The sequence below is a fragment of the Charadrius vociferus genome, unplaced genomic scaffold, assembly GCF_000708025.1.
Source record: "Charadrius vociferus isolate BGI_N301 unplaced genomic scaffold, ASM70802v2 scaffold2, whole genome shotgun sequence".
In the NCBI taxonomy this organism is placed as follows: Eukaryota; Metazoa; Chordata; class Aves; order Charadriiformes; family Charadriidae; genus Charadrius; species Charadrius vociferus.
The window spans coordinates 2,418,300-2,438,337 of record NW_009647595.1 but is presented as its reverse complement, the minus strand read 5'-3'; the positions used below and the strand labels follow the sequence as shown (position 1 = coordinate 2,438,337).

General features: G+C 39.4%; 1 protein-coding gene across 2 annotated transcripts in view; it reads left to right on the top strand.

Moving 5' to 3' along the window:
• Positions 1 to 20,038, top strand: part of ENPP2 (ectonucleotide pyrophosphatase/phosphodiesterase 2) — a 59,231-nt gene that overhangs the window by 23,605 nt on the left and 15,588 nt on the right. The window contains exons 9-16 of one of the 2 annotated variants that reach the window (XM_009880992.1): positions 412 to 467; positions 4,361 to 4,426; positions 5,129 to 5,201; positions 9,929 to 10,084; positions 13,621 to 13,732; positions 15,060 to 15,185; positions 17,525 to 17,556; positions 18,371 to 18,498. In XM_009880992.1, the coding sequence (XP_009879294.1) occupies positions 412 to 467; positions 4,361 to 4,426; positions 5,129 to 5,201; positions 9,929 to 10,084; positions 13,621 to 13,732; positions 15,060 to 15,185; positions 17,525 to 17,556; positions 18,371 to 18,498 (749 nt within the window). The remainder of the gene's footprint in view (positions 1 to 411; positions 468 to 4,360; positions 4,427 to 5,128; positions 5,202 to 9,928; positions 10,085 to 13,620; positions 13,733 to 15,059; positions 15,186 to 17,524; positions 17,557 to 18,370; positions 18,499 to 20,038) is intronic. The other variant, XM_009880993.1, reaches the window with a different exon arrangement.

Below are 20,038 nucleotides of genomic sequence, written 5' to 3'. Positions count from 1 at the left end.
GATGATAGAATATGGGGAAAGAGGGGTGTTTATGCAGACACTGATGCCATGTTCTTTCCTAACTGAGTATCCTCCAAAACTTGAATACTAAAAGGCTCAGTTTAGACAAAACTGGTTTCTGAAAATTAAATTGTATACTGAAGAAATTCCTGGCCATGAATCTTAATGCTTCGCAATAAAAGCAACACAGAGATTTAGGGGTGAAAGTCTACAGCACAGCAGCTGACCCACTGCTACAGAATTTGCATAGATTTGTCATTCCATGTTCAAATTAGGGACACAGGCTGAAGACTGCAATTTTCACTTCTAGGCTCAGGGTAGAAGAACGTGTCTTGAAAACATTTTCTTTTGATTTCAGATGGTCATTAAAGTTTTGAACACACTTTAATCCTCTTATATTTTCCTCATTAGATTTGGATTACTGCAGCCAAGCAAGGGGTGAAAGCTGGCACATTCTTCTGGTCTGTGTAAGTGCCCTCTGTTTTCTGGAGATTTGTAACTCATAATTCAGAATTAATTTGATGCAAGTGTTTATTAAGTCATTTTACTTACTTTAAGCATTCAGTAGCTTGGAGATCATACCCGTAACCCTCCCTTGTTCCATTTGTTTCTGATAACTAAAGCTAATGCTACAGTTGGCTGCTTTAAGACCACGCACTGATTTTTAGAAGTTGTCTGAAGAAAAGATGTGTAACTATTAAAAAAATTACTTTCTTTCATTTCACGGTGTGTTATCTTGCCTTCTTAGTATTGCTAGCAACATTCCCTAGTCCTCTGAGTGTTTGTGGAGGACTCTTTTATTGTTCTGTTATGTCATCTGACATAAACAGCCTAATTGACTCAAAAGCCTAACTGACTCACTCATTTTACAATCTGGTCTGACCTTTGAGTAAGATATCCAATTTCCCTTTCCTAAAAGACAGCCTTGAGGATCTTTGCTGTTTATTCTTTTGTTTAATGGTTCCAAATTATTTTCTCTTGTCCCAACTGAGACGTATCTCCTAACCAAAAATGAATTCATTTTGATAATTTTTGAGTTCTGAGAAATTCATGTGGATCAATGGCTCTTATTTCATTTTAGTAGCAGGATTGAAGGAGTAAAGAAAATGGACAAACTGTCAAGACTGAAGTACTAAGGGTGTTTGCCTGTTTTTTTTGTTATTCCTTTAGGAATAACGCTCTTTGCTACTCTAAATATTATATAGCATATGGAGGGAATAATAAAATATACCACATACAAAGCTGATGATAGGTTTATGCTTGCAAAACAGTTACAGTCTTGTGCTCCACAAAACAATGGTACAAACTGGTAGCAATGGACAAGGCGAAGGCTGAGGTACTCAATAACTTTTTTGCCTCAGTCTTCACTGGCAACCTCTCTTCCCACACCTCTCCAGTGGTTGGACTGCAAAGCAGGGACTGAGGGAGCAAAGTCCCTCCTGCTATAAGAGAAGACCATGTTTAAGACCACCTAAGGAACCTGAACATACAGAAGTTTACAGGACCTGTCGAGATGCATCTCAGAGTCCTGAGGGAATTGTCTGATGAGTACCAAGCCACTCTCTGTGATATTTGAAAAGTCATGGCAGTTAGGCAAAGTCCCTGGTGACTGGAGAAAGGGAAACATTGCACCCATTTTTAAAAAGGGTAGAAAGGAGGACCCTGGGAACTACCAACCTGTCAGACTCACCTCTGTGCCTGGGAAGATCTTGGCCTAGAAGCTATGCTAAGGCACATGGAAGACAGCGAGGTGATTCGAGGCAGCCAGTGTATCTTCACCAAGGGCAAGACCTGCCTGACCAACCTCATGGCCTTCTATGATGGAGTGGCTACATCAGTGGACAAGGGAAGAGTTATGGATGTCAGCTATCTGGACTTCTGTAAGGCCTTTGACACGGTCCTCCCACAATGTCCTTCTCTCTAAATTGGAGATATGGATTTGATGGGTGGACTGTTTGGTGGATGAGGAATTGGTTGGATGGTCACATCCAGAGGGTAGTGTTCAATGGCTCAATGTCCAGATGGATATTGGTCACAAGTGGTGTCCCTCAGGGGTCCGTATTGGGACCAATACTGTTCAATATCTTCATCAATGACATAGAGGGATCGAGTGCACCCTTAGCAAGTTAGCGGATGACACCAAGATGAGTGATGCGATTGAGATGCCTGAGGGACGGGATGCCATCTGTAGGGACCTGGACAGGCTTGAGAAATGGACCTGTATGAACGTCATTAGGTCGGGCAATGCCCAGTATCAATACAAGCTAAGGGGATGAAGGGGTTGCAAACAGCCCTGTTAAGAAGGACTTGGGGGTAGTGGTGGAAAAAGAGCTGGACGTGAGCTGACAGTGTGTGCTTGCAGCCCAGAAGGCCAACTATAACCTGAGCTGCATCAAAAGAAGCGTGGCTAGCAGGTCAAGGGAGGTGATTCTGCGCCTCTACTCTGCTCTGATGAGACCCCACCTGGAGTACTGCATACAGCTCTGGACCCCTCAGCACAGGAAAGACATGGACCTGTTGGAATGGATCCAGAGGAGGGCCACAAAAATGATCAGGGGGCTGGAACACCTCTGCTATGAAGACAGGCTGAGGGAGTTGGGGTTGTTCAGCCTGGAGAAGTCTCCGGGGAGACCTTACTGTGGCCTTTCAGTACTTAAAGGGGGCTTATAAGAAAGATGGGGACAAACTTTTTAGCAGGGCCTGTAGTGATAGGACAAGGGGTGATGGCTTTAAACTAAAAGAGGGTAGATTTAGACTAGATATAAGGAAGAATTTTTTTTTACAATGGTGGTGGTGAAACACTGGCACAGGTTGCCCAGAGAGATGGTAGACACTCCATCCCTGGAAACATTCACGGTCAGGTTGGATGGGGCTCTGAGCAACCTGATCTAGTTGAAGATGTCCCTGCTCATTGCAAGGGAGGTTGGACTAGATGACCTTTAAAGGTCCCTTCCAACCCAAACTATTCTATGATTGTAAACCAAAGAAATTAACATTCCTACGTCCTACTACATACTCACCATAATACATCCTAGCCAATGCATCCTTGGGGATAAAAAATGTTAATGTTATGGAAGGTAACCAAGGATATGTCTTATGAATGGCAATAGTAAGGGAGTTAGACAGCCACTTTACGTTTGAATAAAATATATATGCCTTAAAATGGTATTATTTAATTTTGGACACAGAATTTTTTGGGGAGAGAGTTCAGGCAAACTCTTTTAGTAGAACAGAAGGAGAACTTAGCCACAAATGACTTAATTGAAATAATGGATTTTTTTTTTTTCATATTGCAAAAGTAATCAATATGTCAAAACTGGGCAATACCCAAAATTATTATTCTGCTTTATGATAGTGCCTTGTTTTTAAACTTTAGCAGAAATTATCATTTTTATAGTTGTTTTACAACTGAAAGTTCTCTGTGTAGTTGGAAACTGAGGACCACTGTTGTTCTAGAAGGCATTAAAAACTTATTTCCAAAGAGATTAGCATCTCTATTGCTCTGTCAGACATTTCCAGAGAGTGCTGAATTCACTTCAGCATGGCGAATACAAGGTGGCTGTATTTGATTCCTGCCCTGGGATTCTGCTATTGATCTAATAGAATCTGAACTGACTATGCTATTGTATTAAAATAACTGCATGCTCACTGACCTGCAGAGCTTTCCTAAGATGAGATATTTGGAAGTTTAACAGCGGTTTGTAAGTTAGTCATTGTCATAGCATGAACTTGGCCTCAGCAGCCAAGCAAGAAGTCTCAGGATACAAACAGTGAAACGGGATGAGTCTGTTCTGCAGAGTGAGAATCTATCAAAGTTGTGCAAGTCGCTGTGCTGGTCACCTGGTGTTTCAGATGGCTCTGTCTTGATTTACACCCGCCTAACCCTCAGTTTGGCTACTATTAAGTCAATGGGAATGTTTCCAGTGTCTTCAAAGCCACCAGAACAGAATGGTCATTTAATGTCATACTGATGTGAGCAATATAATGGATTTTACTCGTACCAGTTACCCAATGGCAGCACCATTATGTATAAAAAAGGTTCATCTGGGTTAAAGCTACCAGAATGGATCTTTACTAATTTTATTTAGAACAATTAGATTTACTGCCTTCAGTTCTGACTCCAGTTACAAACTTTTGATCTTCTTTCTTTTGGAGTATGTGGACTTCCAGGAGATCTGAAGTGATTCTGTTTGCAAAACAAGAACTGGTATTAAGCAAGAAAGAAGCTACAGCATACTAAAAGCAAATGATGTAATTATGATTGATTTTAATCATGTTGGAATAAGTTAATAGCAAGGCTTTGTTGATGCTTTTTGTATTCTATGATAACAAGCTATATTTTTTATATTTTTTGGTCCAGTGTCATCCCCCATGAGCGCAGAATATTAACAATACTGCAGTGGCTAACCCTTCCAGACAATGAAAGGTAATTCACTTATTGTCACCTGGTGCTGAGTAACAGCTAGCTTGTCTTCTCCCTAAAAATAGCTGGAAGAGCAAGGTGAAATTTAATTCTTAAAGTTGTTTTTGTCTGTTACATGCTATCACTGAAATAAGTATTAGCTGAGGGGGTTGTGTTTGGTTTGTTTCAGCTTTTAACCATCAGCATTTTGATTCTTCTCAATAACTGTATGGTATGAATTTATTCTTATCAAGAAGCATTTAGTTACATGGATTAACTTGAATTGTTCTTATCCTACTGAGTCTCATATGGTTTAACAACCTTACAGCCAATGACAAGTGCAGAACTGGACCCCGAGGACTGGGAAAATGCTAAGATTTTAATTATGAATACACAAGTTATTAATTTTTAGTACACAAGTTCCCACATGCTGCTGGCTGCAAAGCTCAGGCGAGCTGCTGTTGTGATCCCTCCTACCAGACTTAGAAAGAGCGTGTGTCCTCAGATGGTACCCCATGTGCCTCCCTGCATGTGTTCTTGGATTTAATAAAACTGTAGAACTAATTGCTTAATCATACCATGGAAACGCGACTGAGGAACGGTTCTTTTTCCATAAAGCCAACTCTCATTGGAAAGTTGACTTGATTTGACTTGACCTAACAGGTCTGGGTGTTTTTGTTGTTGTCGAAGGAAATCTATCCTGAACAAGACCTTTCTTTCTTTCAGGCCTTATGTTTATGCTTTCTACTCTGAGCAACCAGATGCTGCTGGGCACAGATATGGTCCTTTCAACTCAGAGGTTAGTATAGATTTTCTTCTGCAGAAAAAGCACGTGGCTCAAATACATTTTTGGAATAATTGCCACTGCTCAGGAGTAACATTTTTAGCAGCTTTTTTTTCACCCATTTCTGCAGAATGCTTCCTCGCTGCCAGAGAAAGCAACGTTATTGTCTTAAGGATTTATCATGTGAGATTTAATTCTCAGAGAAGGAACTGCCTGTGCCTTTCAGGAGGCTATTTCACTGTGTGATATAGTAATGCAAATGGAAAGATTTGTTTGGCAAGGACAGGAGTATATTTGGGTGCAACACTATAATTTAACTGTTCTCAAATAATTTATCTGTCTTAAAAGTGATAAAAATATAATGCAGAAAGTATTGAGGAAAAATGCAGAGAAGAAAAAGCTTTGTTTAAAGCTGACAGCCTGCAGTAGCCAAAGTAATAATTCTAGTCTGTCGTGAACTGTAAAAAGCTGCTATTTCCAGTTTCATATAGGCCCTACAGGGGTTCAGAAAGCTCTGCCAGTACTGTCCCCTCAGGACTGCACTGCTGAGCTTGGAAAAAGTTTTGAAGTACCGGAAGGTATTTTAATGAAAAATTATGTGCAAAACACTACAGTAGTTAACCCCTTGTTTAAGCTTTGCGTAGGTGGCTGGGGCTGATGAGTACTGCTTCCCTTCCAACACTGTCCAGGTGACATGAGTTTAAAGACTGTGCACTTGTCTGGGATTTGTGTGGAAGGAAAGTAAATTCTGCACCCAAATATGCTACTGCTTCGGGTGGCTGGGATCCGGCATCTCAGATGATCTCTTGATATCTAAAGGTCCCTTAGTTTCAGTGCAACCATATGCCTGCAGATTGCCAACTTTAAGAGTTTTCATACATGCTTTTTAAAGAGTAAAAAAATGTTTGCAAATCTTGAAAAACTGAGGAGTGTATCAGCTACCTTTGGAAGGTAATACAAATCTACCTGCACAGCCAGGTACCTAGTAGTAGTTTCTTATGTTTAGTATACATCTGATAGCTGTTGTCTAGTGGAGGAACAAGAAAAGAGAAGTAGGATTAATCTTTTTTAATATGCTTGAGTTATTTGGGCTGTTTAAATAATTTTGCAGAGGTTATGAACTTGCTGTGGGTAGCATCACTGTAGGAGCACTTTGAGCCACGGTCCCAGAGCAGCGGGCGTGAGGAATTATTCCAAACCAGCACTAAAACATCGTACTGGTCAGGAAGAAGTAGTATTTTTTCTGGATTAGAGGTGGTTAAAATCTACCAACACTCATGCTAAATTGACAGGCATTGATATGTCTCCATGTTGTCATTTGTCCCAGAGCAGGCATGTCTGACTTGGTCAAGCAAGGTATCGGTAATGAGAGCTCTCTGATTCAAGGATGTATTACTGAATGATGCTTTATAGTTCCTCTTACTGGAGTGTTACAAATGTTATGTGTGGCTTATGACTGACAACTCTAATTTTATTTATCTGTAGACAACCACTTCCTTCTGAACAGAGTTGTGGGGTTCTTTCCATGGACTTAAAGGAGAATATGAAGATGATGACATTGAAATTGTTCTTTAAATTGTAGTCTTTAACAAACCAGTTTAGCATCCAATGTGGTAATCTACTTTTGGGTTAATTATGTCTAAAAAATGAAGTGTAATTGTATTATCAGAGGAAAAGCAAAAAGCCCCCAAAGGCTTCTGGGGGTTCTTCTGGATGGTTATCTGAAGGTTGACCTCTAATTGCAAGGCAAAGCTTAAGCTCTTAATAAGTGTGAATTAATAGCTTATGAAAGTTTTACAAATAAATTGGTTTATGCCATTTGTGTTAAACACAAGAAGAGCCTGAAACTGATTTTTAGCAAATTGAGAACAGATGAGTTAGCAGATGGGCATGTATGAGTTTACAGTTCAAACAGTGGGCATAAGTTTGTGAATGGAAATTTAAATAAATGAATACAGCTGTGTAAGTATACCAATGCTGAGATTTGGTAGGGGCCTGGTTTCAGGATAGAAAAGCTAGGAAGTATTTCATATTGTTTCTCTTGACACTTTTTTCAATATAATTTTTAGGAGCTATGAAATTTACATAAATCAGCTGGGATGAGAGTCCTCAAAGGGATCCCTTTCAGCTGCTTCCTTGATAGGGAGAGCATGACCTCCCCGTGAAATCATTCTTTTCTTGTATACAGCTGGCAGCAGTGAGACAGTTGGAGTAGTACTGACCACTTTATTTTTCTTCGTGCAAAGGCAGATCACACAAACAATAATGTCTCAAAACAAGCTCTTAATAATTCTGTGTTATATTTAAGATGGGCTGCTTATTTCCTCATTTGAAGAAAAATTTATGCTAAGTATTTCTTACTGCATTTACTAGCTTGAGCAATAGTTTTACACCTCAAAAACCTCCAAATCTTACAAATGTCTGTTAGAGTAAAATGAATTTTTGCTAGAGCTTATTATACCAAAAATTTTCTGAATGTATTTTAAATGTTTAATCTTAAAGGTCTAATGGCATCCATTACTGACAATTTTGAACTTTCAGACTTCAGCAGATGGCACTTAGAGCTTCACAGGACATGCACAACAGCCGATGTGCAGAGTGTCTTAAAAGCTAGAAATAGAGGGACCTAGACGCACTTAAATTCTGCTGGTGCATTGCCAGTGTTGTTGATATAAATGGAATACAGGTGACAGCCAGTGTCCACTAGTGTAACTTTGCATGTCCTCTAACATTATGAATTTCAGTGTAAATGAGTCCGTTGTCTAGGTTTGGGTTTTTTTTTTTTCGTTTTGGGTTTCTTTGGGTTTTTTTTTGTGGGACATGAACAAAGTTCTTAGGAAGTATTTCAGTGGGTACTGTTACATTTCCAGGAGTAGTTATGGAAGTTATCAAATATGTGCTTGCTCTTGATTTACTTCTGCTTTTTTTTTTTTTTTCTTTCCCTCTGTGCTTCTGCAGTTGAACTCTGGTAGGTTGGTCCGTCTGGGTCAAGAAGCAGAGCTTTGGCTGGCTAGTTACCCTTGTGATGTTACAGTTCCCTTCTGTAAGCGGGGAGGGATTTGTTTCCCTCCTCCATAACTCTGTTCTGACTCTTCTCAAGCAAGGCTAAGATTTGGCTGGTTAATAAGAACTTGGCTTTTTTTTTTTTTTTTTCTCCTAGCTAACTTTTTTTTTTAAAAAATAAAATATTGTAGAAACATACTACCATAAGAGCTCTAAAACACATCGAAATCTGGCATCGCTAAGCCATTCCTTTTGCTCCTCTAACATGCTGTCTTGAGACGGCCGTTTTCAGTGTTCAGACCTGGGTCTCCTGCGCTCGCGTGTTTCTGGCATTGTGGAGCTCTGTCTGAGCCGATTCAGAGACAGTAAAACGAGAATCCTTCCTTTCCCTGCCGCTCCTCTCATCAGGACTGCACAAAGCTTGAAGCGTTTTAAAAACAGAAAACTCTGGTGCTGCTTTATTAAAATGCCTTTCTGGAGAGAGACGAATGAGACTGGACTAGAATCTCCTTTCCAGCTGCTTGCCTTGGAAGCAATGAAACAGCATGGCAGATGGTAACATCCCCTTCCTTCCCTTCCCTGTTTACATAGCTCTGTAACTGAACAACTGTGAGAAGCTGCCTAAGTACATAGAAGTAAAATATCATCATAAATCTCCGACTCTTCTCAAGCCCACTCAACGTGCTCCATTATACGCAGCATAGCATAGTTACTGTCTCCTGGTAGGCGTCATTGTCACTGCTTCACACGCCATCCCCAGCAGTGCCAAGAGCCTGCAACTTGTGCTAAAGTCAGTGAGAGTGGTACAGTTTAACATTATGAGCAAGCTTAATGGGATAGTAGTTTTTTCCAGTTATGCCTTAAATTTTTTTTTTTCCATCTGTAAGCCCACCTCAGGTAGTACTTGTGGATTTATGGACAATAATATTACCTAATAAAACATCATACTGAAAGTGCTAGGAAATTAAATTATCAAATTGCCCATAAAGCTGGTAATAAGGCAGGCAGCAGTGCAGCTTTCTGATGCGCTGCCACTAATACATATGCCCTGCCTAGCTGATTTGAAGGCTACAAGCTCCATGCTAATCGAGTCTCACCTTTGTAGCTCTGTCCTGCAGACCTGCAGTCCCCATAACAGTGGCTAGTGGGTTTCTGGTGATTTCAGTGGGGTGCACGGCCTGGCACACGATGGTGGCACCTGCTAATGATACTGATGACGGTATCTAGTGTCACTGATTCAGCCAAGAAATGTATGTGGGAAACACTGCAGAAAGCCATTTGGACTGGGCAGGCTCTACCTGAGCCATCATCCAAGTGAAATGTTGCGTTTCCACCAGCACTCTACCCCAGACACTCCTTAGGTTGCATTCAATGAATTTTACTTAAATTGAAATTAAGTTTACTTAAATTTTGGTAATATTAATGGATTAATATTTGAGCAATAAGAAGCCCCACATAGCTATATATTTTCAAAACCAGAAGCCCCACCTATCTTCTGAAACGCCAATTTCATTTGCTTTTATGCTGTCCGCTCTCGTAACTGCTGTTCTGCTTTCAGTACAATTGGTGGATTCCTCCTTAAAGAGAGACAGATCCTAAATTGTCCAAATGCCTAAATTTTTGAAAAGGCCACAGTATTTATAATCCAGAATTAGCTGGCACAGGTAGCTTTACTTTCTGATGTGAGTCGAGACAGGCTTTTTTTTTCTGAGTCCAGACATCTCTCCCCGCCAGTACAGGAGAGTAGTTATGGCTCCCCTCTTACTGCGCCCAAGAGACCTAAGAGAAAGCTTCCTCCTAAGAGGAGACAGGAAAGACCAGTTGCAGCTCCAAAGAAAAGAAGAAGAAAAGTACATAGAGTGGATCAATATGCTGCGGAAGCTCGTCGGAAGAAAGTAAGTTTACATATGTTCCAAAATTTTATGATGGAAGTGCCACTTTTTAGGCACTCTAGCTTTATTTTTTTTCAACTTGGGAGTTCAGTCCATGCTTCAGGTTGGGATTTTGCAGACGAAACTTCTATAAATGTACTGAAGGACCCAAAGCAAAGCAGCCAAACCAGTCCGAGTCTTCTGGGAGCTATGTGTTTCTTGTTTCAGACTCTGTTTGCATTAAGGAAACTCATCTTTATAATCACTTTATATTTTTAAATCCAGCCATCAGCTGGAGGCAATGTCCGATAAGTGCCTGAGAAGACACTACCAGTGTTGCTAACCCTTCTGAGCTATTACAAATTCTGCAATATGTTGTAGCCTCCTTAACTCCCCAGTGCTTGGGAGACTGGTGATTATTTGAGATTCTGTGTCTAGTCATCGTGGTAATCCTGAAAATGTGACTCATAAACTCTAAAAGGGAAAGAACCTCAAAAAGTTGTTAAAAAAAAAATAATTTAAAGCCAGTTTGTGACTTTGGGGGGTAGAGGATTCTTGATTACACGATTTCTGAATGCTGTATTTGCAATAGAAGTGGTGCAGTCTGTTTTCACAAGAGAAACATCAAATAGAAATTGCTTTACAAGGAAAAGGTGCAAGCGGAGGAAAAGGGTATTCCTTAGTGCACTGCCTTTCTCCACCTGGCACTAACTAACACACTAGGAGGGGTTATAGACCACTTCAGTATTATTTTTGTTTCAGAAATTTAACTAAATAATTCAAAACCTCTTCAAATAAACAACCTAAATATTTCTCCTTTAGGCTTTAAGCAAAAGCCTTGACACTCCTTGTATCCTGCAAGAGGCTATAAACACTCTTCTCAATAGCTTTTTTGCAGGGGTGTTTTTTGATTTGTTGCATGATTCAACTCAAAACAGTTGAGACCGATTCTTTAAGTGTAAAGACATGGCAGACAGGGACATGCAAAAAATTATCAGGTGTAAGAAAACAGGAATTTTCCAGAGAACTTTTAACACAGATTTACCTGAGAGGAGAACTGATAAGTGTTACGGACAATATCGCTATTACTCATTAATTTGCCATTCCCAGTTATACCATTCTGGCATGAAGTATAGTAGATAGCTTGTAACATTCCTACTGATATAAGCATATGTGATTCTTTCTTTTTTTTTATTCTTACTTTCTTTCTCTGGATGAAAAGGTCATCCAAACCTATCCCTAAAGGCCTCCTCCTGATAAGTCAACTGTGAAAATTTATCTTTATTATTTCAGAAAAAACATCCTAATATTACACAAGAGTTCCCATCATATCTGCAAGTTGATCTAAAGTCTTTCTTTCTTCTACGGGGAAACTCTGGAGAGAATCCAGTTGTGGTCTGTATGTCTCAGATCCCATACTCAATGCTTTTACAGTAGTACCAAATCCTTATTGTAGCACCATCTTAGAGATCCATATATCTTGAAAGATAAAATGTTTCTGTACAGCCTTACAAAGGCTTAATATCAGAATATTAGATGAAGAAAGGTATATGCAAGAGTTTTATTTGTTTCCCAATAATTCTTTGGAAGTTGCATCTGGGAAAGAACATGAGCTGTAAGAGCAGCATGTCCACACAAAAAATCCTTGCCTGAATATGCCACCTACAGCCAGCCTTAGGCTGCAAATACCATTTGGGGAAAAACTTGAACATTGTATAGAATAATAAAAGATAGCTGTATTTAAAAATTGAAGAGACATGAAGAAAAATTCCAATGAGATGAAGAAACACCAATGAGGACCTTCCTAAGAGCTGCTTTGAACACAGTCAAGCAGTGAAAACTGCAAAGTTGCAGAGGGTTTTTTGTGGTTTTCTGTGTGAGTTCTTTCTTTTAAAAACAAGATTTTTCATTTATATTGACTTTCTTACAGTTTCAGAAATGTCTTTGCAGGTTTAGATATTAAATTGGTGAAGAAGGTACCTAAACAAAATTACTATAACTTGAAATCCTTGAAATCTCTAGAAGTATTGTTGCTCTTTTTTAAAAAATTATTATTATTTTTTTAAAAGAAGCGTCAAGCCTGCTGACAAAGGTAAACATTAATGGGAAATCCATCTGGATTTCCAGCTGCCTTGAATAAGCTTTGGATTCTGAGTAAAAGTTGTATTTCCTTAGTGATTGATGTTACACAAATAGAGTTTAATAAAAATGGAATTCCTGCTCGGTAAAAAAAATTCTTTGTATTTGAGAGGGGAAGAATGCTGAAACAGACAATTCTCTTCTTTTCTAAACTTGAAATGTTTCACGGTTTTAGTGAAGCTGACTACTTAGGCTTTCCTGAATTAAAATATTTCAAAATTTCAGCCTTTGCCTGAACCACTTCCATATGTTACAGAAACTGTTCCTCCTGTTCCCCACCGTGATTCCTCCTCTCGTGAGCCACTTCTCCATGTATTTATAGTGCCACATGGGAGATGACATTTCCTGTCTCATCTTATAACCCATCAGACTCGTTTAACATCCATCCCTTAATGACTTGGGCAGAGGGAGAATTTCTGAACCGTCTCTTTCTGGGTCACGCTAACGTGTTTATTTTTTCTTCTCTGAAAATTCTGCCAAAATCTAGGTTTTTCTCATCCAAAATTTCTTAGTATTCTGTTTGTGACTGGGAGGATGTTTTGTTGCGGATACTTGGACCAGCCAAATCAAACAGACAAACAAGGAGGAAGTTGGCATATAGCGACAAGAAAAGTTTTCTTCTCAAAACCAAAACAAAATATGAGTCCTCTGCCTAACATCTTACTTTAAAACATTTCCCTTTTTTGTGCCATCTGGTAAAATATGTTTCATTTTCTTATAGCTGAAAATGCAATCCTGTGAACATGTCTTGGTGTTTTCTGTTTCGTTTCTTAATAAAAAAGAAACTTAAATGAACAAATCACAGTACTGTATCTATGCCTTCTGGAGCCTGCTGACAATTTTGCCAAAACTGTCATTTGAGATGTTGGAAACTCTTGGCTTTGAAGCTGAAGAACACTCCCTCCCGGCCCCATGTGCTACTCAAGTGACTTGCATGTTGTCATCCTAGTATCGGATGTCCTTTGAAGTGAATTTCATTAAGTGACTTGGCATATGAATCCCAAGTCCAAAGCTTTGTTTCGTGTTCATGTTTTGACTACACCATTAATGTAAAATAGCCTTTTAAAATTACTGCTAGTTATCTATAAGGAACTGAACCCCAAAATCATGTGCATTTTTCTAATACCTGTACTTTGTTTTCCAAATGTACACGTTTCCATGGCAGGCCTAGGATCAGCTGTAAGAATCTCTTGCTGTCTTGTGTCAGCATCTCAGCAGGGCTTTCTCATGGTGAAATCACAGTGTGGATATGGGAAAGGAAATGGAACGATAATTGTGTGTGTAACAGCTCAGCCAAGGCTTTGCCTCTTGACCTGGATGGTTACCCTATGAGAGTTTTGCCAAAGGACCACCATTTGTAGAAGAAGGGGGAACACTGCAATGACAGAATTAACTCTTTTCCTTTCTGCATGTTTACACAGATGATGGTGAATCCCCTCAGAGAGATTGACAAGACAGTAGGACAACTAATGGACGGACTGAAACAGTTGAAACTACATCGATGTGTCAATGTCATCTTTGTTGGTGATCATGGTAAAATAAGCAGTATTCTTTATCAGTATATAAATGCTTGAGCAATGTAGCTGTGCATGTAATAAGTGGCTTAAATGAAAGTTCCATCTAAGATACTTTTTGTGCTGATTTTTTCTGGTAGTTTAAAACCCCCGACACTCAGCTCGCCTGTTAATTATCGTTGGAGAACACTTCTCTTTTATAACAGCGATCTGGGTATTTACTGGTCTACTTAGAGTTTTTCTAAGCTTGGCATTTTGGATGTCACATCCAAGTGCATCTCTCCTTGCGTGTATTGGAAAGCTCTCATGTGCCTATAGTAATCCTTTTGGCAGCTTTTATGAAAGGAAACAATTTAGTAGCAATGTTCTCCTTCTCATGAGGAAAGGAGTGGACTTTAGAGTGAGACATTTCCATGGAATTAGCAGGTCAAGTTATCCTACTAGGAGAAAGACTGGAATATCTGTAAGGGACTGTGTCCAGCTTGGACAGAAAATGTCATCAAAATAATGAAGGAAGGAGGACAATGGTAAAAAGATATTTCAGGGTCAGATGGAGAGTCACCCAAAAGCACAGATGCTATTTGGTAGGTCTCATCCTTTCAGACATCGGAAGGAACTTTGCAGTAGAAGAAATAGTAAATACTAACAAAGACAAAAAGAAATAGAAAATTTTACTCAAGAAAAATGTGATTATGTTTGAAATAAACCTGTTTTTGCATAACTTTTTAATGATGCTACCAAAGGTCCTGTCTGTTTAGATCTTTGTTTATGGAAGTCTCACGACAACCGCTACATTAGCAATAAAATGGAATATGCCTTCTTTCTGGCTGCGTGGAGAGAAGGGTAAGGGGCAGGAAGGATTTCCAGGGAAGGCAGTTTTGTGCTGAGAACCGTCTGTGACTGGCAATACATTCCTCCCCGCCACAAACGGCTGTAGGAGAGAATTGTTTATCTGTGGCTGCCTTAGAACAGACCACCAACAGACAATACCTTTTGTGTGCGACTTCTCTTAAAATCCTTTGTTTAAAAAAAATAATCCCAAAGTAGTACACTAAACTAGAAACAGACTTTGATTTTTCCATGAGCTTAGTTTGGAGATGTGTCAGTGCGCACATGGCATATGTGGTGACTGCTTCTATGAGGCTGAGACTGTCATTTCTCTTGTGCAGGCAATGCTAAAATCACTCCTAGTTCGCCTCTTGCTAGCGTCTGATGTTGGAAAGAACAAGAATAAGATTCGTCATACAAAGAAAAGAATACATAAGCTGTTTGGTGTCTCTTTCTGTGCTGTTTTGGAAAATATGTTTATTTTCAAGCTGGATTAAATTTGCATTTTCCTTCTGCAGGGATGGAAGACACTACTTGTGAAAGAACTGAATTTTTAAGCAACTATCTGACTAATGTGGAAGATATCATTTTGCTGCCTGGATCTTTAGGGCGAATTCGCCCTAGGTCTAGCAATAACCTAAAATGTAAGTTAATTTAATTGTACCCCTTATGTCCTGAGCACTAGACTCTGTCCCTTCGTTGGGCTGACATTGTACGAAGGGTGTTAGTACACACTGTGTTGGCGGGACATTCAGAGGGAAGCCCACTAAAGACCAGCTGCTCGCTCCTTTCCCAGTCTGGAGCTGACAGATCTCATAATGGCAGAGCTGTGTGAAGTGGAGGGATGAAATGTTCTGTGTTGAAACCCACCCTTTTATGGCAAGAAGTAGGAACTCTTGAAGCTAGTTGCACATACATGTCATGAGTTTATTCACTCACTTCTCCCCTCTGTCAATGAAATTGAGACTTGAGGGAGCTCAGCACTGCATGGATTGTATATAAGAAAAAAAAAAGCATCTGGTACCTTTTCTGAGCTAATGGAAAAAAAGTTAACTGTTAATTTTGAATTCAGTGGCTGCTTCAAACTTTTGGCACAGATGAGAAGAGGGTTGCTAAACAGCAGCAGGCTGGGGAAGTTGAAGGATATAAGGGAGCTGCAGAGTGTGCATTCAGGGCCAATGTTGACAGTAAAACTTGCTGCTTTTTTTGTACCGTGCTGTTAGAAATTCATCCTGACAGTGTTTGAGATTAGCTGATCTTTGATGAGAGCACACAGGGCTCGGGCAGGAGTCTTCTGGTGAAGCTAACCCTGGGATTTAAAGCATTACAGACCCAGCTGGTCTCTACTGCTCCGCTGAGGACTACTGCTTCCAGGGCAGCAGTACCAGGACGGGGTTTGTGCCAGCACCACAGCTGCTCTGGTTCAGCGTACCAGGGCTATCCTGGCTTTGCCAGCAATTTAAGCTACCCTGCAAACTGTGAAACTCAGACCATAAGTACCTATGTTTTTTGCAACACGTGCTACCAGGATGATAACTTTTTGCTGAGGGGAAGATCAGATGGTTGGGACAGAAAACTGACCCCTCATAACACTTGGGGTATACTTCAGCTGAGGGCAGATTTCACAAAAAATTGGGCTTTGAAGATTGAAGATTTCTAGAGTAGCAGGAGAAATCATAAGAATGTGGTAAAACTTTCTTAGATACTGTTTTATGTATGTATTTATTTTACTATAAACTAATTTACCTGGGTATTTATGCTGTAGGAATATGGGATGAGTGTGCAAAGATCTGTTGAAAGTAGCACATACATTGATACAACTTACTAGACTGCCTAAAGGCTGAATTCCTGCACTTCATGTTCTACTGAAAACTTACATTTCGGTTCTTCTGAGAAGATTTTTTTAAAGATCTTTCAATCTTTGAATTCCCAATTTGCTGAGAAAAATTAGCTTTCTTTGGAGGATGGATGGCAATATCTTCTAAAAAGACCAGCTTGTCTGACTGACCTCTGAGTCATACTAGTGGTTTTCCCGCAATACCATTTTCCTCCTTTGGCCTCTGTCCACAGCTTCCTAGTTTGAATATTTGTGATTGCTTATAAATCAGCAGTTTGAACATAAAACAAAGAAGCATATTCCTTAGTTTTAGAACTGGGGTTTGCCCCCTTAAATGCAAATTACCAGCTTTTTAATTCCTCCTCTATTTTCCTATTGATAACACTGCAATGGGTGTGCCTGTAGCTTGTGTTTTGAGATTCAGTAGAGCTTGTTTCAAGCTCAGCAATATTGTGCCTTAAGCAACCAAAACAATATTAGTTAAACAAGAGATTTTTAATTCCTAAGATTTTCTCTTAGCCTGTTTTTTCTCTCAGGACTGAAAAATGCTTCCCCCACACACACACTCTGCAAGAAGACAGAGTTAGTGTGGACTGCTGCTGGTTTTGTACTTTCTTGCATCTTGCGTGTCCCTTGAGTAGTCCAAAGGCATATCCAGAATGTTTTACTGTGGCTTTTCACTTACTCTGTAGTAGCCTATGAAATATAAGAAATGTTAAAAGACACAAAAAATGTTACATATTTTTCTTACTGCTTCTAAGGAAGTGCGTTGTTGCATTCAAATGTGCTTTCAAAATTTTTCAAGGGAAGTCTGAGTTTGGGGATGAATTTTTATTTTAGAGGAAAGCAGTCAAAAGACTTGAAATTATATGTTTTCAGAAAAGAGAATAAATATTAAGCTAAGGCCAAAATCGTAAAAGAGTGAGCAACATTACCTAAGCAACTAAAATATCACTAAGTAAAGGCTACACAGTTAAACTTTAGTTCATATTCAGGATATTTCATCTGATATGTACAGTGTACATTTAGTAATGATGAGCCAGCTTTTAAGAGGAATGCTTCTGTAAAACTACATTATTACCTTGTGTTTTCTTGTGCAAGTTGTTCATCTTCTATATTTTTGTCTTTTTTTTCTTTGCTTAACAGATGACCCTAAAGTGATTGTTGCCAACCTTACAGTAAGTATTTAGAACTGGGAAGTATCTCTGTCCATACTGCACTGCTCACTTCACATCTGAGTTTGGGGTGTTATTCATCATTTTCTCCTCACTCTCTAGGCAGGAAAACCAACCATTAACATGAATAAAGAGTGTTAAATGGTGCCCTTCATGAGTACAGATTAATGTTTGTCATAAATTCCACTGTTTGCTGCTGTAGTAGGTTTTATAACCTTTTTGGGGAGTGCAGAGCCAGAATCTCCTTGATCGTCTCTACTCCCTGAATTGAGTCTATTTATTCGTTCCTTCAGAAATGGAAAGTAATCGTTTAGGGTAAATATTTTACTAGCACTTTGAAGACGCTGAAAAATTTCATTTGATGACCTTCAGCTGTAACCTTGTTTTTAGTGGAAAAAAAGTGTTTAAAATAAAAGCTGATTAAAAAAAAAAATCAAATTTTGTAACCAGACAGCTTTAAATATATCTGCAAACGAGATGTACTTTGAGTATTCAGCTTTCCTCTGAAACTTATGCTTTGGTCCAATTAGAATAAAATTCTTCATCTGTGAGCTAAGTAAGTGTGATGTTTTGCATGATGCTTTCAAAAAGACTGTCATGAGAATGAAGCTTTCCAAATACATCTTTGAATGACTCCCTGGGCTCTGGTCTTACGTAAATACTGCACAGAAAGGGCTGGACCAATTATTCTAAACGTATACATTGTTTTCAAGGCATCATCAATAATGACCTTAACAGCTTGATTTCTGTAGCTCAAGGTTTGATGCTTGTCTAAGCTAACTGACGGCAGTGTCATTTGTAACCATTTATTTTTCAGTGTAGAAAGCCAGACCAGCACTTCAAGCCTTACTTGAAACAGCACCTGCCTAAACGCTTGCACTATGCTTACAACCGAAGAATCGAGGATGTTCATTTACTGGTAGATCGCAAATGGCATGTGGCAAGGTAAACTCTTGCTTTTGGTTCCATCCTGATTTTCAGCCTTTGTTTTTTCCTGAGGAAACGAGAAACCTGGGGGTGCCCTGTCTGTCAGCATCCCACTCTTGTACCCCATGGGCAAGAAGAGTTTTGAGCTCTTGGTGAGGTTCAGTCACATTTGGTGCAGGGGGACGTGTATCAGAACACAAAATTGTTTTGAAGTTTGGACAAATCAGCAGCTGGACAGAGGGCAGAAACCCAGATTGGTTTCCTCAAGCAGCTGTGTGTTTTTTCACTGATTAACTCAAGTATAAGAGCTGATAAGCTTTTATTAACGAGGTACAAGCTTATTCCAACCAAGACACGGGGAATATGGGAGGAAAGGGAAGGCGTATGTGACATGGGGATGTTAGGGAACAAGAGGCTGAGTGGATGCAATGGGTGAATGGCAAGAAAATGGAGACTCTGGCAGGGTGGGTGAATGCCTGAGATCATGTGGAAGGGTATGACAGGGTGGCCATCAAAGTGCTGGCAGCGCATTATGTTGAAAAACGAATCCACAGAAAACCAGGATGCTTTAGCTCAAAGGAAACCCTGGTTTGGGTTGGTTTTTCCCATATGGCTCTGAATTTCCAATTATAAAAAATGGGCAATTTTTAATATTCTTAGCTAATAATTGAGTGAGGAAAAACAAGTTGGCACATATATGTATAGAGTGAACAGAAGAGGAGTAGATTTTCCTTATGAATTGTGCACCCCTTTCTGGTTTAATATATATTCTTTTTCTTGCTTTGATCTTTTGACACATGTTGTACATTACAGTATGGGAACAGCTGGGTCTTTATGCATAAAGTTGACTCAGTGGTTCTTGGAAGATGACACAGCTTTTGGCTCATGGTAGTCTGTTATGAGCTTTAAATTACGGTAGGGTTTTTTGCCCATATAGCTGCCAGGCAAACACACGGTGTGTTGTAAGTGCCTTTTGACATCTGTGCTTATCTTTCTGTGAATTATGCAAGGATCACTCTGCTGAAGCAGTGAATGAGAAACCCCAATTGCTTTCTTGCATAACTCCGCTAGCTGGCTGGCCAGTTGCCCCATGCAGTTTCTGTGGCTAGGGATCACGTACATTTCAAAGAATCACACTCCTGATTTTGAGGCCTATAAATGTTTTAGTTTTAAGAACTTTACTGGAACTGATGGGATGGCCCAGGTTTGTTTACATTTAGTAATTTCATATTAATTACATCAGACTTTCTTTGGCTTATTTAATATTAAATTCTATGAAATCTCATTCACCAATAATTAATTTGTTAACATAACTAATTCATTGTATATTCACAGCCAGGAAAATGGTAGCTACAAACCTGATTTCTATAACTCTAGTTATTTACAAGGCCAAAATCAAACTTTGGCTGAGCATCATTTTATTGCAGATGAAGAAATTAACTTGTAGGATAATCGTGCCCACTGCATGTATTGCCTGCACATGGCCCTCATAAAACTGTAAAAAAGTACTCTGGAACAAACTGGTAATCATAATTCCTATGACACAATACTTATTTTT